Raw genomic sequence first — 25,937 nt, forward strand, 5'->3', positions numbered from 1 at the left:
CAGCACCGGCACAACCGATCGGAACGAGATGCGGACCGTTTTCAGGGGAATTAACACGTAAAGTAGCTTCAGTAACACTTTCTAATAAAAAAAACAAACTTTAATAAAAAGAAAAGGCTTGAAAGTGGGTAACCAGGTCATTATTATCGCTAACAAACACTTTATTAATGATTTTTAGTGGGCAAATGATTGTGTCTATGTTGTAAAATACATTGGCAGGTGTTTATCCTTTTTTTTTTAGCTGATAATATTGCAGTTATAAATGTTCCAATAAGATCAAGTCTGCAGTTATATTAATATATTGTTAATGAATTCCCCTCTGCAGCCTGAAGCTCATTCATGTATAGTTTATATTAACTCTATAAAGCAATAATAAACCATTTCCAAACCATTAATGAATCCACTAATCATAATTAACAGTATAAACCCTTTATAAAGGCCTTGTTATTAGAAACTGGCACTTTAACTTAAATTCATGACAACACCTGTTTATTATAATTATTTAACATTGAATTCAAATTTAAGAGTAACAGAAAAAAAAAATTCACCTATTTGCTTCACGCAAATGGGATAAAAAAACAAAACAAAGATATTGTAATTATCTTCAATGTTTAGTTTTTAAACTGTGTGAATATTTTCGAGGAAGTAAGGTAGATAGATACTTTATTAATCCCCAAGGGGAAATCTTTTTCGCTGCAGCAGCATTTATAGATAGAGGAACCTCGTAGTTAAATGCCCGACCAGTCGTTTCACTCTTCTAGAAAGTCCTCCACCAGTTTGTTGAATTCATCCGCATACCTCAGGTGGAGGTTGTGCTTTCCCTCTGGCATTACATGTAATCTGGATTATCAGGATGAAAAACTTCTTTTAGCTCGCGTTCAACAGTGAAATTCATAATCTGGAAGGTCAAATGTGATTTTGTGGTCGAGTTCTCACCGCGATCCTTTGACGTGTTTGAGGAGGTACTGCGGGTGGAGGCCGGGCACCATCGGGTCTTTATCTCCGTGGACGATGAGGGTCGGACAGCTGATGAGGGGCAGAAGCTCCGTGCAGACGCTCCCTAACCGGAGGACGTGGAAGGAAAACGACAAAATATGAACTCAGATTTATTTCTAACAAAGTTCGCGTGGCAGAAATAAGTCAAGGTTTGTTTTTTAACTTGTGTAATGAGTCCGTAACAGTACCGAGGAGAGGCAAGTTTATTTGTAGAGCACATTTCAACAACAAGGAAATTCAAAGTGCTTCACGTAAAACCATTAAAAGCATCTAAACATCAGGCAAAAGGAAAAAGGACATTTAAAAACAATTAAGAACAAATGATTAAAAGATTCAAAAACAGTCATTAAAACATTAAAACAAGCTAAATATGGGATAAAAGTTGCGGTGCAGTTTAAGACCTCCTTAAATCTGTTTCAGCAGCAAACGGAAAAGTGTTCAGTCTTGATTTCAAGGATCTGAGAGTTGCAGCAGACCTGACAAGCTTCCTGTCGAGACACGAGTCCTCACCTTCTGGTCTGCTGGCGAACTGCGAGAACCCGTCCACCCAGGCCGCCCACGTCTCAGCGAAGAGCGGCGCTCCGTACACCTCCTCCATCGGCTTCCTCATCCTCACACTCCACTTGGAGACATCACGCACCGCTGTGTCCCCCCCCCCCCCAAAACCCCCCACAGATGCAGGATATAAAAACGATCACATATCACAGTTTATAAAGAGAGCTAGCAGTTATTGAGGATGGTTAAAAGTACCGTCGTAAAGCTTGAGGTCCTGCTGGGAAACGAAGGCGTTGGATCCCCACACGACCATCTTACGGATCAGGTCGGGGTTCCTCGCGGCTGCAACCAGAGACGTGATTCCTCCGTCGCTCCACCCCAGCAGAGAAAACGTCCTAAAGCCCAGCGACTGCAAAACAAAAAAGAAAAGAAACGAGAAACACTTTAACAGACTGTACCCGCTGTATAAAGGGAACTACTGCAAAACGCCGTCGATGGATAAAGAGAGGGAAGCCTCAAAAATTAAACTTTAAACTGAGCTTCTCAATGCAAAAACAGGGTGAGAAACTTATTACCCAGAATCCCTCTCTGCACCGGAGTCCATGTTTCTATTCCTGTTATACCGCTTGATCACTTGCCATGAAAGTAAACGTCAGCGAACACATGGTTAACCACTGAAAAAAACAACACGTACCTTTAAATAATAATAATAATAATCATAAATTACTTAAATGTAGAGACTGAACATACGATTTTCTTTGAAAAAAAACAAGTGCACACTTATTTCTTGTCTTTTTACTGTTAACCTATTAAAATACTGAAAATAAAAGGAACGATAGGAAAGAAGAATCTATAAATCACAGGATCGCAGAGGCGCATAGACGTCAAGTTTCACATATTTTTTTATCCCATAAACTGTCAGTAATTTTGCGACCTACGTTCGTGTGATGAAGACCTCATAATGTGGTTAATGAGCAACTCGTTTCACGTGTAAACAAACCGTAGATGCAGCCAGATATTAAAAACACAGACAACCAAAATGGAGCCACTCAGATCAGTGTATAAATAAAACATCATTTAAGTCAGTTTCGGTTTTTAAAGCATGATTTCTTATCTGAGAAACTCATCCTTTAAAAGTCAGCAATACATGTTATAATAGCAAAATACAATAACTTTATTATAAGCGCATCATAATTATCCAGAAAAACAGTTATTGGACTTTGCTTTAAACGGGCAAACTTCTTTATAAACACATTTATATTTCCCCATTTTTATTCTGTATTTTTTTCAGAATAAAAGTCGCTGCTCTCAGATTTACACGCTCGTGTTCCTCTTTCATAACGTGAGCTCCAGCGGAGGCGTCTCGGTAAACAACCGACCTTCATCAGATCCACGGCATCCTTCGCATCCCTCTCAAAGAAGTCGGGGGGGAAGTCTCTGTCGGGGGGGCGCGACTGGCCGTAACCACGGGGATCCCAGCCGACGACAGTGAAGCGCTCTTTGTTCAGAGACTCGAGCTGAGGAGCAAAATCTGTCTTTGTGCTTCCTGTGGTGGAAAAGACATGAAGTGGGTTGAAGGGACGACTTCAAAAAGACCATCAGATATAAAGACACAGACACGGAGGGAAGAGACAAACGATCCGGAGGCCTTCGTATGTTGTTAAGAGGTTTACTGTCGCGTCTACAAAGGGAGGTGCGTTGTTGGATTTTACCCAGAGCTCCAGGAAGCAGCAGCACGGCGTGGTTCCCACTTCCTGTCCGCTCGTAGTACAGATCCACTCCGTTAACAGGCCGCCGGCCGGAGACCACCGACGAGCTGCAGGGAGGACGGGGGGAGGAGGGGGGAGGGGGGGGGGGCAGTCAAAGAGGTCAAAGTGATGGGAAACAACAGAAGTTACAAAAAGTTACAGTAAAACCAAAGATTACAAAAACATTTTCAACAATTGTTCATCTCGTAGATCTTTAAAGGAAACTGTAGAAATCCTGCGTTTCACTGCTCTCAATACAAATTCTTGTAAGTTGGACTTATTTCGTAGTATGATGTTGTGATGTTGTGCGTTATTACAGCAGCTGTGCCTGGATGAACTGTAAATATAATGTTATTTACGTTCTCTACTTGCAGAATTCCTCCTCTTCAGGTCATTCTGAATATTAAACGTGTTTCATGCGGTGAAGAAGCATTTTAAACATTTCTAACACAATATTTGATCATAGTTTAGATTTAAAAACGATTTAAAGACTGTTGCAAAGAAGTTTATTCTGTCCTCTTGAAAGGAGAAGCTCCTCCCACATTTAAGCCCACAAACAATTCTTTCCACTAATAAATAATAAACTTTACTTTTGTACAGCACCTTTTATACAAGAAATCAAGAAATGCACCTCAAAGTGCACAAAACCAATTAATATTCAATTTTTTTAAAAGAGTTTGTGGCTCATTATCTTGTAGGTGCATCTTCTATGTGGTTTCTGTTCCAGGGGTTTAACATCTTAACATGACAATTTATGGATTTTTAATTTTTTTTATTTGTTATTTTTTTTTTACATAAAACTTCAATTAAAACCAAAATACTATCAATACTGCTTCTATAACCACTTTATCATAATAATAATAATAATAATAATAACAAAATTACCCTATGTATATTCAGAGAAAGATTTTAAGAACTTCACCTATTATTTCATACAGCGTGTATAGAGCAATGACTGGACATATTGCGCCACCTAGTGGACTGAAATCAAACAAGCGGTGAGATAAAGTAGTGCAGGAAGAAGCACAAACACGCAGCTGAGAGCAGGGCAGGGATTTCCTGCTTCGTCCCTGCAGATTATTAGAATAATGATGCACACAAACACTCTAATTTCTCATTTCTGTCAGTAAATCAGAAGTTACCAGAAGCGCTGCGTCGCCGTCGTGACTCTCTGAGCGTCACTTCTGCACTTCAACAACCGCCTCCCGACTACAAACAGCGCCATTCCTCCAGAGAAGCAGTTCCTCGTCTGCAGATCTGTCAGCTGGTTAAATATTGAACAAAAGTCTCCCTCTGACTGAAGTCCACGCAGTTCTCCACGCTTGCGTTTGTTTTGAAGGGAAATCCTTCAGGTGGGATCAGTTCGACACTTTCCACGTGGCCTTTATGGACAATTACATTTAAAGCGAAAGTACGAGGCCGAACCCTAAAGAAGGTTCATGTGGTCTGTTAATACTCACTAATAATACAACTGCTGAATATTCCTGCGAAGCTTCATTTTACCGAACCTTCAAAATAAAATAAAAAAGACTCAAACTGTTTAGTTTGTCTTCATGAGGATTATTAATTTCTAGAGGAATCTTCTTGACATTCAAACCTCAGATATCGACTCCTAATTCATTTTTCTTTTAAATATTCTTTTAAATGAAAATATTTAAATGTTTTCTTCCGTTTGCCACAATTTTATCTGACATTTGGGGAAGGTGACAGAATCTGGAAATTACTATAAATCACCATAATATTAAACTAAATATATCATATTTTAAATGGACTAGGCATGAAGAAATAGTCTCCTATTTGCTGTTAAGTATGTCACCCTATTTAATTAAAATAGCCTACTTATGTGGGATCAATGAGAAATCAGAGCTCGAACTCCAACTTGTCTTTAATTTGATCTGTTCTTGTGCATTTTTATTTATTAAATTAATTTTTTTCTTACATTTTTATTTTATTTTTATGTTTTTACTCTGCATGTCATTTTATTGCTGGGAAAGCACTTTGAGCTGCATTTCATGTATGACAGCTGCTGTACAAATACTATTATTATTATTATTATTATTATTAATGCAGGAAACCAATGATTATCTGAACTTCCCTCAAACCCTCTTCTTCTTTAAAAAAAACTATTTAATCATGAAACACAGCCCCCACCCCCACCCCCCCCACACACACACCTACACACACAGCGATGCTCTGATCAAGGTGTGTTTAAAAAAAAAAAAAATCATCCATTTTCTTTTCCAATATGTAATATGTTTATCAGTGACACGCTCTGAGGCCTGTGAGGCAGGCGACTTTTTGTAAACGCCTCCACGCTCCTCTGCCTGTCAGAGCGTCTGAGCTGTGCCACACACTGAACCACACACAGGAACACGAGACAAAAGCCAAGCTAAAAATATCTCCATCGCCTCGCAGCGACGTGATGAAGATGCAGCTATGATTTACTGGAAACGCAGCGGCTGAAAGGAGATTCAACTGGATGTCCACTGAGAATCAGATCAGAGGGGAGATTCTTAGTTTTAGTACAAAGATCAAGCTCATACACAGATTCTAATTGAAGAAGGAAAACTGGTGAAGTGTCAAGATGAAGAAGATAAATAAATAGATAGATAGATAGATAGATAGATAGATAGATAGATAGATAGATAGATAGATAGATAGATAGATAGATAGATAGATAGATAATAGATAGATAGATAGATAGATAGATAGATAGATAGATAGATAGATAGATAGATAGATAGATAGATAGATAATAGATAGATCTCCTGTATCAGGAATGATCTCCTGTATTGTTGATGTTGGTCTTCCAGTTCAGTCTGTTGTCATGGAGACACCAGGTACTTGTACTCCTCCACCATGTCCACCTCCTCTCCCAGAACTCTCAGCGGTTGTGGAGCCGTCGTCTTCCTCCTGAAGTCGACCACCATCTCTCTGGTCTTGGCCACGTTCAGGAGCAGGTGATTTCTTCCCGCCCACTCCACAAAGTCCTCCACTACTGCCCTGTACTCGTCCTCCCGTCCGTCCCTTATACATCCCACCACTGCAGAGTCATCAGAGAACTTCTGCAGATGGCAGGACTCTGAGTTGTTCTGGAAGTCAGTGTGTGTATAAGGTGAACAGGAAGGAGACAGAACAGTTCCCTGAGGAGCTCCAGTACCACTGACCACCGTATCAGACAGCACACTGCCCAGACGGACAAACTGTGGTCTGCCTGTCAGGTAGTCATTGATCCAGGAGACGGTGGACGTGTCCACCTCCTCCACCCCACCACCACCCGCAGTTTCTCACTCAGCAGCAGTGGTTGGATGGTGTTGAATGCACTGGAGAAATCAAAGAAGGTGATTCTCACAGATTCACTGGTTCCATCCAGGTGAGACTGAGCTCGTTGCAGCAGGTAGATGATGGCGTCGTCCACTCCTTCATGAAGCTACATGGGAAGATTTCGCGGCCGTCTTGGTGGTTTTAGCCACATTTACTGCATGAATCTGGGCAAGCTGGTTTCACGGCAAAAATGTGAAATAGACACGCCTGTCTGCTACAGCAAAACGTGAGACAGCCACGCTTTGGCCTCTCAGGGCGTGACAGTTTCACGTTTTCCTGTAGTGGACGAAAATGACACCTACTGCCTGCATACAGACATGTGGATGAAACTTTTAGGAAACAGAAACATGGTTGAGGTTAGAAAACAAAAAAACAACTTCGAGAACAATGTTGTCACCTCCTGGATTCGAACTGCTGCCTCCCGCGTGGGAGTCGCATTCAAAACTGTCCATTTTTTATTGGTCACGTGATCCTTCATTACGTTACATTTATGTGCCAAAGCGTGGCTATCTCACGTTTTTGCTCTAGCGGACAAGCGTGTCTATTTCACGTTTTGCCGCGACACCGGGTTGCGATTGGCACATTTTATAGTAGCTTGAAGATTTTCCTGCAGCAACTGAAGTAGATTCAAAATGGTACCCACAGAAAAACTCACTCATGATTTCAGATATTTTGGAGAATTCTTGGCCGTACGACCTCAAAATGAGATTTATTGCAGGTATTTTGAGCCTCATTGAGAAGTGCTCCTTGTACGGTATAACAGCTCAGCAGATAGTGACAGCCGGGTGTGCCCCGCTGCTGCACGATCTGCTCTACCCCCCCCCCACCACCACCACCACCACCACCACCACCACCCCCGCCACCTTCTGGCCCTCAACCATCTTTGTCTGGTCGGTATGTGCCTGTTCGCGGTCCCATGACCCGCTCCTGCTCTAAATATAAACCTCCAAGCACGGTGTGTCTCCGATAAGGTCACATTACATCATCCCGCGCGACATATTCTCAATGGAGCGGCAGTGGAAGGCTTCACGACACCTCGGGTCAAAGCCATGTAACCGTCAGCTGGTGACAGTCTGTGAGTTGAAGGGGGGAAAAGATGCTGCTGGATGATGCAGTCTGACCGACTCCAAACCTCCAAATTATGACCTTTAAGTCGTCTTAAACTTGAAGATCTTCGGCCGACATGGGGAATGGAATAAACAAGGTGCAGCGTCATAAAATGCGGGATTTAACGCTCCAGAAAATCATTCAAACTTTGATTTCCTGTCACGCGTGTTTGTTCTCTTTTCAGGTCCTGCCCGATCTGTATCTTGGAAATCTGAAAGGTGAGCTCTCGTGCTTCTTGTCATGCGAGTGAAGAACTTATTTATTTTCAGGATAAAGTAGTCGAGTGTTTCAGTTCCTCATACGGAGACGCATGTGGTGAGATGCTACGCTGAGCTCAGTTTCTATAGAGTGGAGAGGTCACTGCGTCAAGCTCAGTGATTGAAGTATTATATTCTGATGTAAAAAGAAGTGGTTTTTTTTTTTTTTAACTCTGCAGGTGTGTGTGTGTGTGTGTGTGTGTGTGTGTGTGTGTGTGTGTGTGTGTGTGTGTGTGTGTGTGTGAGCAGCTGGGGGAACATCATCGTTGCAGGCAGGTGTGGGTCTGTGAGTGTTGGTGTGGGAGGGGATGCCCCCTCCTCGGTGGGAGGGGGAGTTTCCCTTCTCTGAACTGTATTCCACATGTTTCCATAAAGCAGCGAGTGCAATCAGTTAAAAAAAAAAAAAACATGTTTTTACGCATAAAATCATGACTAAACAGGAAATGTCTGAACTATATGAATGACTTTTTGTCGACTCTCGACATGTTCAAGGAATCGCTGTCGAATCGGAAATGTGACAAATCTTTAACGTGAACGGGGCCTTTGATCTTTCTTTCATCCTCCTGACTAAGTATCTTGAACTTTTTTGTTTATGCACAACAGAAGAAATGAACTTGAGAAAACGTTTTAAAGTATTTTGACTGACAAGCTGTGCTGTGGTGTTTGAAGATAACTGAGCTGCCTTTGGAAAACGTCACGGCATGCACGATGAACTGAATGCATTATTGCAGTTTTCTTGTCCATTTTTATTAGCATGCTTAAGAAAATGTACTTTATTTTGATCATTTATGGTGTTTTTTAGGAATTAAATGCATCGCTATTTTGCTAGGTGCTTTTTTTGTCAGTCTACTATTAATATTTCTGTAAATAAATATAATATTCAACTAGAAGGGCACTCAGAGCCCAATAATCTTCTCTTCTATTGATTGCAAATCTGCAACTGCAGCCACTTTATATGTCGGGATATATCTCCAAAACTATTGTAATGTCAAAGTATGATCCTCACTGAAACCTCACATCTCAGCTGTTGTACTGTGGCTCCATTTCTCTTATTAAACTGCACTTCAGGCCCTGAGATCTTGAATGATGTCTGATTGATGACATTCCTTTTGAATTTATTTCCATCGCCATTTGGAAATATTTGATCATCCTTTTGAAATAACGGCGAGAAACGAGGACCCACCCTTGTTTCAACCCGAAGATTAAAATGATGTAAGCAAGCACGTGACTTTCTGGTACCCATGAATGTGAGTTGTGGTTTGATTTTGCTAGAATGGCCTGTGTTTTGTCACTAATTAACTTCACTGCCATCTACTGGATTGTAAGACGTACTGCATTCAGTAGGCAAATATTCTATCTCGCAATGTTGTTAAAAAAGTAAAAAAGAATTCATGGATCCGCCTTCAAATTTATTGGCTTATTCTTTGATTGATCTATTCTGCATCCTTCCACCAAATTTCATGAAATTTGGGCCGCAAGATTTTCTGTAATCTGGCTGACAAACAAACAAACAAACTTTAAAATTTAAAGGTACAAAGCTGCAGGAATTCCACCGGAGTTTAGAAGTTGTTACCGCAACTCGGCTAAAATAGTTTTGTTAGCTTAAGAAGGAGTTTAGTGGGGTGTTTTTTTTTAATTTGCATCAAAAACATAAAGTAAAGAAAAACTAAGATTTTGGTTCATTTAATTGGATATTTTAAAATGATTAATTTATTTAATATTTAAAATATTAAGTTTAGTTCTATAGCTTTACTCTTGATCTCACCAGCTGATATTCACCTCGTATATTTGTCATGTTTTACTGACGGCTGTCTATTTTTACCATCTTTTTATAGTTAATGCCGATATAAAATGTTTTCACAGTAGTTATACATTTCTAATGATGCCAAAAACTCCGATTTCAGTCTGAAACCATTGTTGACCGGATGTCTGACGTCTGCGTCCTGACTTTGAGTGCAGCGTTGCTGCTCTGTGACAGAAGAAGAAAGGCAGTTTCATAATACCACCTTCAATTTGATATCAACCGCCTGACAGCCAATACAAATATCTTTTTCATGACACATTGATGGCATTTAATGACCTTGAAGTCTCTGGCAGACAGACACTTAAGGTTGTATTTCCTCCCTGTGTCCTCTGAACATTTATAGCACTCATATTGTTTTCCTTTCTAGGTTGTAATCTGTTATTTATGAATTCTAGTGATGTCGAAATATGATGATTTGTATGAGTTTGGCTGGCAGGAGGAGCTGCCATCATCAGCATTCTGCAAAACTTGCAAAGCATGAGAAAAAATGTTGTGGGCACATCTGTCCAGGGCAGAAAACATTTGGCTTCCTTTTAAAGAACAAAATTTGATTAGAACATTTACTGTTTCATGCTTTTGGGCCAAGCTGTTGGACGGTTTTAGAAACACTGGTTTTCCGGTTTTTCTTTCAGTTCAAAACAAGAGCAAAACTTTGAAGCCATAAAGCCACATTTGCAGGGAGGTCTTGAAGGAGGGGGGTGGGGGGATAGGGGCCTGTTGTCGGGCAGAAAATGCTGAATTTAGTCTGGATATCACGTGGTGTGATTTGTGATTGGACGCGAGGTACATTTTTGATTTCTTGATTCTCTCGCCGATCCGCAGATGCTCGAGACAAAGAGCTGCTGGCTCAGCACAACATCAGCCACATCCTGTCCATCCACGACACAGCTGCACCCGTCCTGGAGGTGAGGCCCCGTCTCCGTGTACCTTCTAACGACCTGCACGACCTCTGACCTCCAGCATCACCTCCACCACCTCCTCCGAACTCACTCGGTGTCCCCGCTGATTGAAACTCATTCTGAAAGTGTCAAATCACTTCTAACAGCTGTCATCTTTATCAAATCATCTGTCAATCAATAACAGCTGATTTAAGAGAAGAAATCTCCAACGCGCGCCTGAAAATCACTGAACAAACTACTCATTTGTTTTGTTAATCATCTAGTGGATGAATCAATGAATCGCCTCAGGCTTCAGTTATTGCCACCTTCAACAATCGATTTATTATACGAGGACACTTCAATATGATTAATGTTTCAATAGGTGTGAAAGTCAGATGTTTTGTCAGTCACAAGATCTGGAATCCACCAGCTTCCACCAAACGAGCTGTTTTCAGGCAGACGTGATCGTATGAAAATCTGTATTTCAGTCGGTGCAGCTGTGATGCAGATGCACGTCTTCATGTTCATATTTCTCACACAAGATACTTTTAGCTCGTTGAAAGTAAATCTGCATGAAGGAAAAAAAAAAAGGTTTCTGGCTCCTTAATGCTGCATTTTAAGGTGTTTTTCGATCATGTGTGTGGATTTAATACTTCTGGTTGAAAGTAGGAATTGATTTCTATTTGATCAGTGCAGTATTTGTTTATGGTCATTAGATGCTGTTAACGTGTGTTAGTAATCAATACGCCTATAATAGATATAGAAGAAACTGCTTATTCACTATTGATGATTTTTAAATATATAAACCTGCGATTATTTATGAAATGTTCCACCTCGGTTTGGATTCATCGAACGTTTTCCGTCCTGAAATGTTTCTCCTCGGACTCCTTTTTGGAAACCTTGAATCCGTCTGACGTGTTCGGCGTCCGCTTTCACAACTTTCATCTTTTCTTGCTGAAAGCGAAGCACGAAAAAGATTTCTGTGCACTTTCTCTGTCCGTGCTAGCATGTTTCAGAGAAACAGCAACTCGTATTAACGGTATCACTACCCAAACCGGTCAACCACCAAAACTTTGACGAAGGTTTTGGGGCCTGCGAGCTGAGCAGTCATCTCAGCGGTCCGTCGATCCCAAACACAAGACCTGATCGGGTTGCATATTTTAATTTTTTTTTTTATGCATGACGCAGCTTTCTCGTGGCATAACGATGACTCAGGTCTGTTGTCGACCAAATGGCCAGATGGGGACGGCGGATTTGCATAACTAACAGTCAAACTGCTGACTACACGATTTCTTGGAAGCTAGAGTGATGGTTCCTGAGAGAGGAAGGTAGAATTTGCAACCACCAAGTCTCTGAGGTCGGATGAGTCGGTGGTTCTAATTAACATACTGAAAAATAAAACCAAGAGGCCATTTTAGTGGAGCACAATTTGAGCTTTAAAAAAAAAGAAAAGAGCTTTTTGCAAGTAAAGCGAATGTTTATGAACACTGTTTTGGGAGTGTATTTAACAAACGCTGAGTCGTGGTCAGGATGAGTTTTAAGAGCGATGCTGCAAAATATATGAAGACCCGACTCCTTATGTTCAACCTGAGCATGAGTCTGAGGGCTGGTGTGTGTGTGTGTGTGTGTGTGTGTGTGTGTGTGTGTGTGTGTGTGTGTGTGTGTGTGTGTGTGTGTGTGTGTGTGTGTGTGTGTGTGTGTGTGTGCGTGTGATCTGACCCGTCTGATGCTCGTTATGTCCCAGAGGGCTCTGAGGGTATTTATTTGCAGCGTTGCAGTCATACCGGGACAAAGTAGTTTCTGTCCACTGCATGTTACCATCAGCTGCCAGGTGCACAGTACAGTACCTAAAAACACACACACACACACACACACACACACACACACACACACACACACACACACACACACACACACACACACACACACACACACACACACACACACACACACAGAGAGAGAGAGAGAGAGAGAGAGGCTGACATCGTTATGTCATGACCTGCCACACCAGCAGGGTCAGAGAGGGCAACGTTTCAGGGACCCTCCCAAATGAAACAAAAACAGGAAGTGTGTTAATCCCAGTGTTCGCACGGTGTCAGACCCCTCGCCCATTATAACACTAATTAATCGAACATATCTGTGTTTTACGAGTTTAAACTGATCCTTTCCTCCCTCCCCCCCTCCCCATCCCACCGACAGGACATGACGTACCTTTGCATATCTGCTGCTGACCACTCCAAGCAAAACCTGTGAGTACTTAATAGAAGATTAAACAATATGGGACGTACTCACCATCTAATCATCTGCCAGCGGGTGTAATTCCCCCCCCCCCCCCCCCAAAAAAAAAAGATCCAACCTGAGTCTTATTATTGATTTCAGTTCACGTATATATATATATAAAATTAAAAAAAATGTGTGCCTCATCAACACATTTGTTTTTATTGTTTAGAACATTTCTTTACAGATCGAGTAATTCTAACCAAATAACTCTACAGCCACCAACAAATCATGAAATAAATCATGACACTTATATTGTTTTCAGGTTGGACATCAGTTAAATATTGTAATAGAGTGTTTCATATGATTTCACCAGGACTCAGTACTTCAGAGACGGCATCATGTTCATCCACGAGTCGCGGCTGAAAGGTGAAGGCTGCCTCGTCCACTGGTGAGCACGTAATCTCATAATCCTGTTTCTTATATGTTAAATATTAAAATCACATGCTGAAAGTAGAACCTTGTTAAACATGGGAGAACTTTACTGGAGGTTTGTTTTTTTTGGCATCATTTTACATAAAAAATAAAACATTAATTTCATATTTTACTTCAAAAACTGATGACACTAAGTCATAAAGTGTTTTATATTAAGTACATGTTACAAAACCAGGTTTATATGCGTGTGAGGATGTTGAAAAGAAGAAGCACATGTCGATTTTTGTTAAATTTACCATAACGGTATATTTGAATGGAGGTCCTTGTATCTTATTGAGCCAAATTTCATTTTCAGCCACATGACTATCATCAAAGCTGATCTGCCTGCTGAGATTCTTTTGCTGAAAGCTTTCATCGTAAATTTCAAACGTGCAGAATCAGAATTTTAACCACAAGCTTTAGTTTAAAAAAGAAGAAGAAAAAAAAAAGAGAGGAGTTTCACTTCTGAATGTTGAGATGATTACTGGAGCTGCCTACCGTCGAAGCTGTGAGAGGGTCTGTGCTCTCTCAGCGTGGCAGGAGTGTCCCGCAGCGTGACGCTGGTGGTGGCCTACATCATGACGGTGACGGGCCGCGGATGGGTGGAGTCTCTGGCGGCGGTGAGGTCGGCCCGGCCGTGCGCTGGACCCAACCTGGGCTTCCTGAGGCAGCTGGAGGAGTTCGAGAACATGGAGCTGACAGAGGTGAGCGACGCGTGGAGGTGGAACATTTCATGAAATTAAACTCCACATTTCGATGGTATTGGTTGGACTTCTTTTATGCAACATGAACCAATATTCAATATATTTGAATTCCGTGTGCGCTCATTTAACGGACGTGCAGGATGTGATGCACGAGACCAAAGTTGGTGCGTGTTGGAAACATCCTCCGATCATCAGTCTTCTGTCGTAAAACAAGGAAACGTGAAATAAAAACAGCTGATGTGGCTCTTTGAGATTTTGATAGAAACCTAATGAACCCCTCGGGAGCAGCAGCAGGCTGTGAGGCGGTTTCAGTGAAAAGTCCGGGATCGTCACTCGTCCAAAGAAAAGCATCAGATTCTGGCACGCTGGACAACTGAAGGCTTAAAACAAAATCAGGTTGTACAAAGCAATCAGCAAATATACAATACTCCTTCAAATGGGAGTAATATCACGCAGCCATGAACTGTATAAAAATGTACGTAGTCTCTGGGTCTGAAAAGGGAAGCGATGCAGAAGTGTAATACCGCTGAGGGGCCACTAGGGGCTGGATCCACGAAAACCTCTGGCTCCATAGACTCCCGTTGAAAAAGTGTCAACTTCTCTCCCGAAATACAAAGTCAGTAAATGTTTTCCACGAGTCTTTGTGGTGTCATTAGATAAACTCCCTCCTTCTGATCAGTGTTTCCTTCTGGGAATTCATTCATATCAGTCATTAGATATTAGGCCTCAAAGAGAGCCATGTTTGGGGGCGTGTCTGGTTTGATTGACATTGACATTTTGAAGCCTCGAGTTGGGCGTCTCGTCCCTCGTCGTCTTGCTATTTTTGGAGCCAGAAGTGACCATATTTGGACGAACTGGGGAGGAGTAAGCGACGGAGCCAGCCCCTAGTGGCCTTCAATAGTATTGCACTTTCTGCAGTGGCTTGTCGCCCCCTCCCCAGCTCCGCCCTGTCGTCCAAATATGGTCACTTCTGGCTCCAAAATAGCAAGATGTCGAGGGACGAAGGGAATAACAACGTTTTAAACCTCACCTACTTCCAAATTTGGGGCGCGTTTGTCTGAAAGGCTACAAGAAAAAAGATCAAACCGGACGTCAGAAGCGACGCCGGAGGTTTCAGGTTCTGTTCGGTGACCCGACGAGCGTTGTTTGTTTCCGAACTTGCCGTCGCCACCGTTTTCTGCAGGTGTCGCCGGAACAACAACAAACAGGCCCGACGTCTCACTTCAACTGCAGCTCAGACGGAGACTCCGTCGTTCTTAGATCACATATGTCTATTTTACACTTGAACACTCGCTCTGCTCTCCTCGCAGTACCGAGCCTGGTGGACCGAGCGGTACGGCAAGAACTCGTTCAATGACGACGACGAGATCGAGACGCTTTTGACCCGGAAATCCACCAACAGCGGCAGCGGAAGCGGTGGCAGCAGCAACGCCATGGCAACCAGCATCACTCCTGCTCTGACCACAAATGGCACCTGATTTAAAAAAAACACAAAACAAAAAAAAACGTCTCCTGCTCGGACCATTAAAGACCAGACCAGCTGTTTGACACCAGGAACACTTGTCCCGTCCCGTACAGAAATCTGCCCTTGTGTGTGTTGAATCTCACGTTTGCACCGGCGGCCGTCGTGCGATGGGGGATTTTATTTCACTGTCGTCAGTTCCCTTCGTCATGTCACAACCTCGCTTCTAACTGTCAAAACAACATGCAAGGGCAGTCAAGCACGACGCCAGGGAAGTACATACATACAGTCCAGAGTGTGAACACACACACACACACACACACACACACACACACACACACACACACACACACACACACACACACACACACACACACACACACACAATTCCCCTCCCCCCGTCAGTTGTGTTATGTGGCGTCTTGGACTTGAAATATGAGTATTACTTTCTATAGGCGGTGTGGGAGCCGAAGAAGTGAAACAATATCCGATTTTTTAAATTGCACTATTATTCCTGAATTGAAGTATTTGATTCGATTTTTGTTTTTGTTTGTGTCGTTAAAAGTGTGCACGGCAATTAGAAGTTTATTTAATCCATATTTTCTTTTAAATAAACGTGAGATTTGAATTCATCGAGTGAATATTTAAAAAAGTATTTTTTTAGAGTCGTTTTTAGAGTCGGGGTTTCTAAATCGAAAGTGCGGATCGACTCGAGAGTTGACGGAGTTTATCGTGAGAGGTCGTGAGATCAGAAACATGTTGATATGTTCAAACTTTCCTCTGCTGTCATTTTTTCTTTCCTCTTGTTAATTTGAAGTATTTCGGGCGTCGAAACACCGTTCAAGGAAACAAAGAAATGAAATCAGTGAGTAAAAGTACTGGTTCGGTCCCTCCGACTAATAAAACATTAGATACTTCTATATTTCATCTAGTTTGAACTACTTGATATAAAGTCAGTTTAGTCCAGTGACTTCCAACCTATGGCTCAGGCCCCCTCCAGTTGGTCACAACATAAGTCCGAAGGGTCGTGAGATGATTAAATGGGTGCAGTTCTGACACAAATCTTTGCCTCTTGGGAAATATTGCATCATATTTGACCTCTCATAACTCCTCGTAGTTATTTTTTAAATGACTCTCATCACCTCCATGGCTTCAATATTTAACAAAGGATGATATTTTATAAGCTAAATTTTATATTTAAAAAAAGAAATCTCACTCTACATAATGATGAAATATTTTATGATGAAATAATGACAGCAGGCATTCTGCCAAATAAGCTATTTTTCCTTCTTTAAACAGGCATTTCTACATTTTTGCTGGTAAATATTGGTAATTATTTTATGACATTACAGTTCAAAGGTTGGGAACCTGATTTAGCCGGTAGTGGAAAATAACTAAGTACATATACTCAAGGGAGGTTAAAGTACTTAAGTACAAATCTGATGATTTTGTACTTGAGTATTTCTATTTTATGGAAACTAAATGTTGTACTTTTTCCGTTCCAGTGAAAAACATGCATCTCCAAATTTGGTGGTTTTGACTATAAAAAATATAAATGTTCCTTTATGGGTTAAGAAACTTCAACTTTTTCCAGCTAAATAAACCGTTTTAAAACCAACTTGAATTCGCTGGAAATCTCATTGTTTTTCTGAGCTTGTTGACTTTTTGGAGATACGCTGTTCTTATAGAACAAAACAAAATGATAAACATTATGCATTTAATGATGCATTAATGTTGATTCAACTAACCAACAGGACATAAAATAGTTCAAATAAGCTCAACCTTAGATAACTACAGCAGTAAAATGCACATTTGAAGCAGTGATATGAATCCAAAAACATTATATATAACTGAGCATTTAATGAATTTACTTTTGTTACTTTTAATTAAGTAATGTTTCTAATGCCGGAGTATTTTTCACAGTTTGGTAGCCTATTAAAACTTCAATAAAGCACTTGCCTACAGCCTCCTGGAATTTAAATGAATTCAAGTCACACAGTTTATTGTAATCTTCTGTGTGTGGCAGTTACTCTCCACATAAGATATAATCTCCACTGTTCTGTATAATTGCTCCAATGGCACCAAACGTCTCTTCTGCGGCAGCATCATCGTCTGTATTGACTTTTCGTAAAGCTTTATCGTTTCAAAGAATTGTTTTCGTCCCCATGCTCCGACTTTCCACGTGTGCGGGTGTGTGTGATACTTCTGACTGACGCCGGCAGGGTTTCCCCGGTGTCTTTACTGGAGATCGACCGTGCTGTGCGCGCGCTGATAAGCTTCGCCGGAGAGACGCAGCAGCCGCAGCCGCAGCCGCAGCAGCAGCAGCAGACGCGGACGCGGACGCGGCGGCGGCGGCAGCGGACGCGGCGGCAGCGGCAGGTGCGTCCTCAGCATCCCTCGGCTCTGAGTCTCCGCCCTCCCGCCGCTCGCGATAGGCTGGGAGGATTTAAGCGCGCCCGACGGGGTGATGAGGGCTTTCTGACACTGACTGATTTCAAAAACTTGACGAAGTTTCACAGGTAAGAAAACTCGGTCGGATCCGCGCATATTTAAACCGGAGTTAGAGCGCGTGGGAGGTCAGCGGCTTAGTGAGTTTTTTTTTAACTTGATACTTTCAAAAAGACGTACATCATATCTTGGTCTCTTTTTGGTCAGAAAATGAACTCCGAGGTGGATTACGGAGGCTCCGGGAGCAGCGGGAACGGAAAGCTGCGTCAGTGGCTGATCGAGCAGGTGGACTGCGGGAAGTATCCCGGTCTGGTGTGGGAGAACGACGAGAAGAGCATCTTCAGGATACCGTGGAAACACGCCGGGAAACAGGACTACAACCGGGATGAGGATGCCGCGCTTTTCAAGGTAAGAGATTCGCATCCTTCGGTGCCACAAGACAAAAAAAAAAAAAAAACGTGACTTTCACAATAAAAGTAATGCGCAAAGTCTTACAAAAGTGTGGGTTTCAAATGATCTTCATGTAGTATTTATAACTTCAGGGTAGCATATGTGAGAATATTAACCCAGTTAGGTTTTTAAATTCAGAAAAATTTGAATCGTGCTACGTCTCATTTAATGTTTTTAAGCCATTAAGTACGTAGTTTCGCTTTGTTTTCATGTACTGAACTAATGAAGTTTTAGTTAATCTGCAGAATATTTCGTCATTGATCATTTGGTCTAGACTATAAAATCAATAAGAAAACAGTTGGAAACTCAGGAAACACGTTCCAGGAGCCAAAAGCGCCTCTTTAACGTGATTTTTCTTCCCAAAATGACAGTTTAAAGAAAGAAAGAAATCTAACTAGTTGAAAAGCCGGAACCAGCAAATATTAAGTTCCACTTGTTCCATGGTAAAAAAAAACAAAAACAAAAACATACTTTAAAGCTGATTAACTTCCTGTGAATTGCGCGTAATCAGAGCATCCTTCACGCGTTCAGAGCATGACTTCTACCCTGAGAAGTGACTTGTAGCCGCGCGGTTAACGTTGGTGGGGAAGACTACGTGATCCTCTCAGACCCAGCTGGAAGCTTTCTAAAGTTTTACCCGCGACCCTTGTCTGCAGGCCTGGGCGCTGTTTAAGGGAAAGTTCCGGGAGGGCATCGACAAGCCGGACCCGCCGACCTGGAAGACGCGCCTCCGCTGCGCCCTCAACAAGAGCAACGACTTTGAGGAAATAGTGGAGAGAAGCCAGCTGGACATCTCAGACCCGTACAAAGTTTACCGCATCATCCCCGAGGGCGCCAAGAAAAGTCAGTCTCCCCCCCTAAAAGTTTTGGTTGTGACGTTTGGCACATGCGTAAAGATGACAGATTGTAAAGTTTCCCAATCTGGATGGATTAAAAAAAAAAAAAAAAAAAAAAAAAAAAAAAAAAAGTGTAGATCTATTTAAGTGTTAATAGTCTTGGGAATATTTTTGTCACACATACTGGAAATTCTCTGAGTGTAGCTTTGCATGATGAATAAAGGTCACTGTCTCCTCACTGCTGTCATAGGTCACGCTGCATGATGTCACCAGACGTTTCTCTGCTTCAAGATTGCTCAAAAAGTTAACTTTTCTAAACTTTTTGTCTTGGAACTAGGAGCCAGACAGGAGGACAGTCCTCTGAGTCCTGTCAGCTATCAGATGCATCCCTCCTACAGCACTGTGCCGACTCAGGTCAGTTTTTACGCACATGGAAATAAGAGGGGCGGGGCTTAAGACAGACAGAAGGAGGAGGGAGCGGGAGGGAGGCTGAATGGGTGCAACATACATTAGTGCATGCATGGATGAACTCACAAACACTAGATGCAAATTGAAGGCTGCATGTTGAAGTGTGACTGATGCGGACTGGAAGCGCTGCAGTGAAGAGTCTTGTTTTATCTTTTAAAGAAAACTATATGCCAGCACCTGATATTAAAAACATACACGACATTCAGCATTTACTGTGTAACAAATAGGTGTTTTTTAAGTTAGTTATTTTCATTTTGAACTTTCTAGCCACAATGTACATTTGTTTCAGGGCCACGGACAGGAATTTATAACTAGCATCCCATATTTTCTCCATCAAAAAGACATTTTATAGGTGGATTTTAAAATGTGGAACTACATCACTTTAAATATTCTTCGACGCTTGCTGCATTTAAAAAACAACAACTGCCATGACGATGTTTAAAAAAGAACAACAGTCGGCAAAAAAAAAAATCCTGGTTTTAAGACGGGGCCTTTTTATATTACTAATAAAAGTCCTATTTCACACACGTAAAGGCTGCTATACCTCACGTTAACCGCTGTTTGTCGATCTAATTGTTTGCGTCCGCAGATGCAGCAGTACGTGCCGAGTCCAGAATGCGGCTGGAGAGACTACTGCCAGGATCAGGCCTCTCTGCCCGAGATGCCCTTCACCCAGTGCCCCTGCCCCCCCCGCAGCCTGCCCTGGCAGGGCCCGGCCATGGAGAACGGTACGCTCCTCACTCGTCCCGGAAGCGGCAGCATCCTTAGCCGCTTCAGTATTACACATATAACTTTGTTCTCTGCACGTGTTGAGCTCCTGTCTGCTCCTCTCTCTCTCCTGTGTGTGTGTGTGTGTGTGTGTGTGTGTGTGTGTGTGTGTGTGTGTGTGTGTGTAGGATACCAGCTCAGAGCCTCCATCTACTCGTACGGTCCTGCAGACAGTCAGCCCTCGCCGTTCACACTGGACGCCGGCATCAGATCAGCGGAGGCGCTCTCAGGTACACCAAACACTTTCATTTCACTTTTCTTTTTTTTTTCGTTGCCTGCTGTAAAAATCTCTGGAGGGACGGGGAGGAGGGGTTATGGAGCTGAAAGTGAGCTTTAGATATGGTTTTAGAGTAATGTCAGGTCTTTAAAATGACCGTTTTTTTTTTTAACATAAATCCATAATTAAGACCATTACTATGCAACATAAAGGTAAGAGTTACTTTAAAATTTGCTGCCTAATCCTGATCAGTGCACACCTGCAGAGAACGCTTACACCGCTGCTCTGATGTTGAAACTGGAACATCAATGCACACGTGCAATGCTTTGCAAAACTTAAAAAAAGTATACCGATTGATCTGATGATCAAACAGATCGGTTTCTTCCATTTCCTTTACAGTTCAGCGTCACCTCGTATCACTGGCGTTTTTTTGCTTTACTGTATCTGCAGCTGCTTGGACAGAAGCAGCACGCAGACCAAGTTAACCAAGAGGAACTGCAGCCGCTAAAAACAACCAGATACCTTTTTTTTTTTTTTTTTTCTCAGGAGTCAGCTGAAGTTCAGACACAAGACAGAAACACGATGTGAATAAAAGTTAGTCGTGCTCCGAGGTGGCTGCATGTTAAAGTTGTCAGTTGCTGCGTATCTATGGTCTTTTTCTTTTATATTTACTTACCTTGTAGTGACCAGATATAAATAAGCGTAGTTTTAAATCCAGGTAAGGAGGCATAACAGGGATGTGGCACGAAGGAAATATAATTAGCCTGACGGAGGTGCTAGCAAAGGTCATCATTTTTTGGCAGGTTTAACTTCAGGTGTGTTTCAGAAAAATGCTTTCTAGCGATTCAAAATAGAGACCGGGACGATGTCAAAGTTGAAAGTCTGACTCAGATCTTGTTTCACAGATCCTGTTTCCTCAAAAGCTTCCAGAACTAAAAGACAAACACGGTTTACAGCCACTTCGGTGTTCCTCAGTTCGCTGTCCACCTGCTTTAAGTTAGCGTCCAGAGAACGAGTGCATCTGTAGAATTAACGCCTGCAACTGGTTCCAGCTTTTGGTTGTAAATTTGATGTCGAATGTTTCAACCTAAAACAGAAACAACTTCACCATATCGCCGTAAAATACACATTTTCAGGAGGCTTGAAGCAGAAACTTGAAACTTTAAGAAGCTTAAACCTCTAAAGGTTAATACAAGATGAATTAAGAGAACTTTTGTCAGCTGTCATTGGTATTAATCGCTGAATTGTAAAAGCTAAAATCTGTTTTTATGACAGGGACATAAATCAGCGTCATAAACGACAGCTGTGACAGTGCAGATAAATTCACAAAGAACGACGAAGCAAACTGTGAAATGTTTCCAAAGATAAAGCATCAAAAAGTGCTTAGTGACCTCATACCTGCGTCTCCCTCGTCCTCCGTCCAGACTTCCGTCTCCACGTGTCCGTGTACCTGCGGGACACTCTGGTGAGGGAGGTGACCACCTCCAGCCCCGACGGCTGCCAAGTCACGCCGTGCTCCCAGGACAAGCACTACCTGCTGCCGGGAGGCCACGAGGTGGTGCCGCTGCCCGTGGACGGCCTCTCGGCCCAGAGGAGGGCGGACGAGTGTCCCCCGAGTCCCCCGTCCGCCCTGGAGCGGGGGGTGCTGCTGTGGATGGGCGCCGACGGCCTCTACGCCCGCAGGCTGTGTCAGAGCCGGGTGTACTGGCAGGGAGGCCTCTCGCCCTTCGGAGATAAGCCCAACAAGCTGGAGAGGGAGGTCACCTGCAAACTGCTGCACACGCAGGACTACCTCACAGGTGAGACGGACGCCACGGGACACTCGGGACAGAAGAGTTTCAACGAATGACCGACATTTAGTCTACAAACTGATTAAAAACGTGGAAAGATCTCCATTAAAAGGTCCACATCCTAAATACATACGTTATTAACCGGCGAGTCAAAGTTCAAATAGTATGTTTGGTGTTTTGGTTTGATAAACAGACGACAGTCAGGCGATGTGATTTAATTATGACGGACTTTAATCTCTCACCTTTACTGTGGTCGGAGAAACATTTGTTTTCTGCCACCGAAGCGAGGCTGGCTGAATTAATTTAATATTTTTTAAAGTGCCCGCCTTTTTCCAAACTGTTTCCAGGGTCGACTTCTCTGATTGGTTCATTATAACAAACGTCAGGTTAACTCAAAATAACAGATTTCTTTCTTTTTTTTTTACAAAAACGAGCAACTCAACTAAAACTTAATAAAAGATGAATAAAATTGTCAACATTTTTTGGATTGAGATCAGGAACCATCTGCCCAGAAACGCATCTCCAAACCCGGTTCAACATATTTCAGTCACCGACAGCTCATTTAATGGAAGTCACTTTATGACATCTAATAACATAACTTAAAAAGTAGATCACAGAACAGCTGTGGACTTCTCAGGGCAGTGTTTCACGATAAGCTAAGTCACACGACTTCCACACGGCCACCTCATCCCCGCCCACGTGCTCAGCAGCCTTCAGCTGTGACAGAGTGACAGCTCATTGGATTTGCATACATGGCATAACCAGGACTTTCCATTCGATTCACCCTAAAAGGTCACGTCGCCACAGACATAAATTCACCTCAAATGTCTTCTTCTGATGTATTTTTGATATCAAAGCTAGTATTAATAATGTGACCTCGTCTGTTTCCTCCTCCCCCTCCCCCTCCGACAACCAGAGATCCAGAGTTACGGGCTCCACGGCCGGCCGCTGCCTCGCTTCCAGGTCCTGCTGAGTTTCGGGGACGAATGTCTGGACCCGCAGAGACAGAGACGGACCCTCACTGTCCAGGTGACTCTACCGATGAAATCCCCCCCCCCCCTTCAGACCTCTTCTGGAAATCCACGAAACCAAATATTTTACATGGTTCATAAAATCAAAACCAAACTTTTCAAAGGTTGAAAGCCAAGTGTGGAAACTTTTCTAGTTTGAACAGCGAAAAATAGGATTTGAAAGTAAAAAAAATTTTTTTTTTGAAAGTCTGCATGAACTTCTTGGTAAGTCGTGATGCTTCCAGTGTTTCACAAGAATAATTTTACAGTTTCTAAATAAGTCGCTGAAGTTCAGCCACCATCATGTTTTAGTATAAACATTTATTTAATGCTGCTGTGTAGCAGAGCTGATTAATTCAGGAGGTTATCTCGTGAGGTTTCTTTTTGAAGAAGCTACTTGAAAAAACAAGTTGGAAATTAAAGATTTTATTCTATGGAGGTCATTTCTAGACGAAATCAGAGGTGAAAAAAACAAAGATTGATTTTTAGTGTGAATGAAGGGCTGAAAAAAAAGCTGCATTTTTAAATTTAACCGGCGACTAGAGATGCTCTAAACTGAGCATAAAAGTTTATTGCTGACTTTGGAAAAAAAACCCCACTGACTTCTCCTGGAGCTTTTCAACCCCAACTTACAGTTTGCCAAGTTTTAAGTTTGGAACTTAAATGTTGTTAAAAGGAATATTTCGACTTTTTACAGTCATAATCTCTTTTTTTTTTTTTTTAACTGACGAGTTTTGAGAGTGAAATGTTGCCCGATTGAAGATCTGAGGGCGTCTGCTTGACTTCTGCGGCCTCCCTGTGTTGCAGGTGGAGCCCCTGTTTGCCCGGCAGCTCCTGTACTACGCCCAGCAGGCCGGCGGACACTTCTACCGCAGCTACGAGCACCCGGCGGTCTCGGAGCACTTAAACGCCTCCGAGGAGTACCAGCGGGCCGTCACGCATCACCACAGCAGCGGCCTGCAGGAGTGACACCGTGTGCGGATTCAAGGGACTGTTGAAAAAAAAAACTTGAGGACAAAACCTGGACAGCGTTACATAAAAAACAAAAACAAATCATGGACTTTTAAATCAGTCAGTTTTCCCGGCAGGGTTTTTTGTGTGTATTTGTGTGTGTGTGTGTGTGTGTGTGTGTGTGTGTGTGTGTGTGTGTGTGTGTGTGTGTGAGAGAGTGGTCGTGTTATTTTTTTGTTTCCTCACTGTAATTTCAGGGAATGGTGAATATTTTCTTTACTTAGCCCGCTACGCAAAATAAAACTGACAGCCGAGGTGATTGTATCGTAGAAAACTGTGAACAGAATGTTTTTTTGGGTGCCTTTAATGAAATAGTTTCACATTTCAGGGAGCGCACTTATTCACCTTTTTTTTTTATTTCGCGGAGAGCTCGAAGATCGATACCACTCTGTTAAATCTTGTTCAGTCAGTTGAAAACTATTCACATCTCTCGGCCACGACTGGTGACTTCCTGGAGTCTGGTTGCCTGGCAACTGCACAGAGTCCAAACAAGAAGTGTTTAGCTCCGCTGTTAAAACGGCGAGTTGGCACTTTTACACTTCCATTAGGAACCTAACAAGATATATTAGGTGCATATAATTGAGCTAGGCTAGCTATCTAGCTGCTCCACCCACCCATTTCCAGTCTTTGTGCTAAGCTAAGCTAACTAGCTCCAGTTTTAAACCTCCCGTCCGAGCACGTGTGCGTGGTTTTACTTCTTACCTAACTTATATGCAAGAAAGTGAAGGAGCAGAATTTTTGTTTAAATGTCAAAACATTCCTTTAAATAGATTTTAATTTTTTTTTTTTTTTAATTATTTTGTAAATAACTTTCGTGTTGCTAGGAGACACTATCACTGCCCATAAATTATGAATGAAGTCTATTGCCTGGCTGCTTTTGAGAAATTTCTGAGAGCTGATGTTTAGATAAGCTTTTTTTCCAACTCAACTTTGTATCAAATAGTTCATTTACACGATGTATTAAAAAAAAAAAGAAAGAAAAAAAAAAGAAAGAAATGTCAACCATCCGATTTGAGAAAGAGTTGGAAGTGAATTGTTTTAAGATTTCTCGTCTTGAAAGTTTATTTCTGTTAAAAATAAAAGAAATAAAAGTGTGCGACGCCACAGTGTGTTCATGGCTGAGCGAGCTCTCGACGGGTAGCATCGGTACTATGCATGTGTCTGCACAGGAAGTGTGGTTGAGGTGCAGAATGAAGCTGGTTAATCAAACGTTCAGTGATCACAAACAATGTGATGACATCAGGAGGGGCGTGAGAGAGAGAGAGAGGAAGAGGTCGGCCGCGTTTTCCGCGCTGCGACGAAGACGACAGAAAAAAAAAAAAGCCTTCCTGGTTTCTGCTCGCCGATTAGAGGCTGTTTCCACTTCCATGGAAAATAATCACACAAGTGCCCACAAAAACATTTGTCACTGCCGCGAAATAATTCGGAAGATGATCAAAAGGAGATGTTATCAGACGGTTTTTGAAAAAACAA

The 25,937-nt window shown here is 42.2% G+C and overlaps 3 protein-coding genes across 4 annotated transcripts; 2 read left to right on the forward strand and 1 right to left on the reverse strand.

Annotated features, from left to right (window-relative positions):
* Window positions 1-53: 53 nt before the first annotated feature.
* bphl (biphenyl hydrolase like) lies at window positions 54-4,672 on the reverse strand. The gene is made up of 7 exons (XM_069716834.1): window positions 4,382-4,672; window positions 3,204-3,307; window positions 2,871-3,037; window positions 1,747-1,900; window positions 1,507-1,638; window positions 937-1,060; window positions 54-840 (listed from the first exon to the last, which is right to left on the reverse strand). The coding sequence occupies exons 1-7, from the start codon at window positions 4,462-4,464 to the stop codon at window positions 750-752; spliced, it is 855 nt and encodes a 284-aa protein (XP_069572935.1). The 5' UTR covers window positions 4,465-4,672; the 3' UTR covers window positions 54-749.
* A 2,884-nt stretch (window positions 4,673-7,556) lies between these two features.
* LOC138631681 (dual specificity protein phosphatase 22-B-like) lies at window positions 7,557-15,815 on the forward strand. Its single transcript, XM_069716800.1, has 7 exons — window positions 7,557-7,767; window positions 7,855-7,888; window positions 10,554-10,636; window positions 12,809-12,858; window positions 13,203-13,277; window positions 13,833-14,004; window positions 15,315-15,815. Exons 1-7 carry the CDS (start codon window positions 7,747-7,749, stop codon window positions 15,480-15,482), a joined length of 603 nt encoding a protein of 200 aa, XP_069572901.1. The 5' UTR covers window positions 7,557-7,746; the 3' UTR covers window positions 15,483-15,815.
* Window positions 15,816-17,774: 1,959 nt separating this feature from the next.
* LOC138631680 (interferon regulatory factor 4-like) lies at window positions 17,775-25,533 on the forward strand. Of its 2 annotated transcripts, XM_069716797.1 has the most exons (9): window positions 17,775-17,985; window positions 18,122-18,322; window positions 19,021-19,207; window positions 19,538-19,614; window positions 20,258-20,396; window positions 20,565-20,666; window positions 22,078-22,452; window positions 23,360-23,472; window positions 24,261-25,533. In XM_069716797.1, the coding sequence occupies exons 2-9, from the start codon at window positions 18,125-18,127 to the stop codon at window positions 24,420-24,422; spliced, it is 1,353 nt and encodes a 450-aa protein (XP_069572898.1). In that variant the 5' UTR covers window positions 17,775-17,985; window positions 18,122-18,124; the 3' UTR covers window positions 24,423-25,533. The 2 variants fall into 2 exon arrangements, with proteins under 2 accessions (XP_069572898.1, XP_069572899.1); XM_069716798.1 differs by having other exon boundaries at window positions 17,775-18,322.
* The last annotated feature ends 404 nt before the right edge of the window (window positions 25,534-25,937 follow it).

The sequence above is a fragment of the Brachyistius frenatus genome, unplaced genomic scaffold (genome assembly GCF_029030835.1).
Source record: "Brachyistius frenatus isolate BFR_SWC_R1_liver_20210118 unplaced genomic scaffold, ASM2903083v1 Contig_163, whole genome shotgun sequence".
NCBI lineage: Eukaryota > Metazoa > Chordata > Actinopteri > Embiotocidae > Brachyistius > Brachyistius frenatus.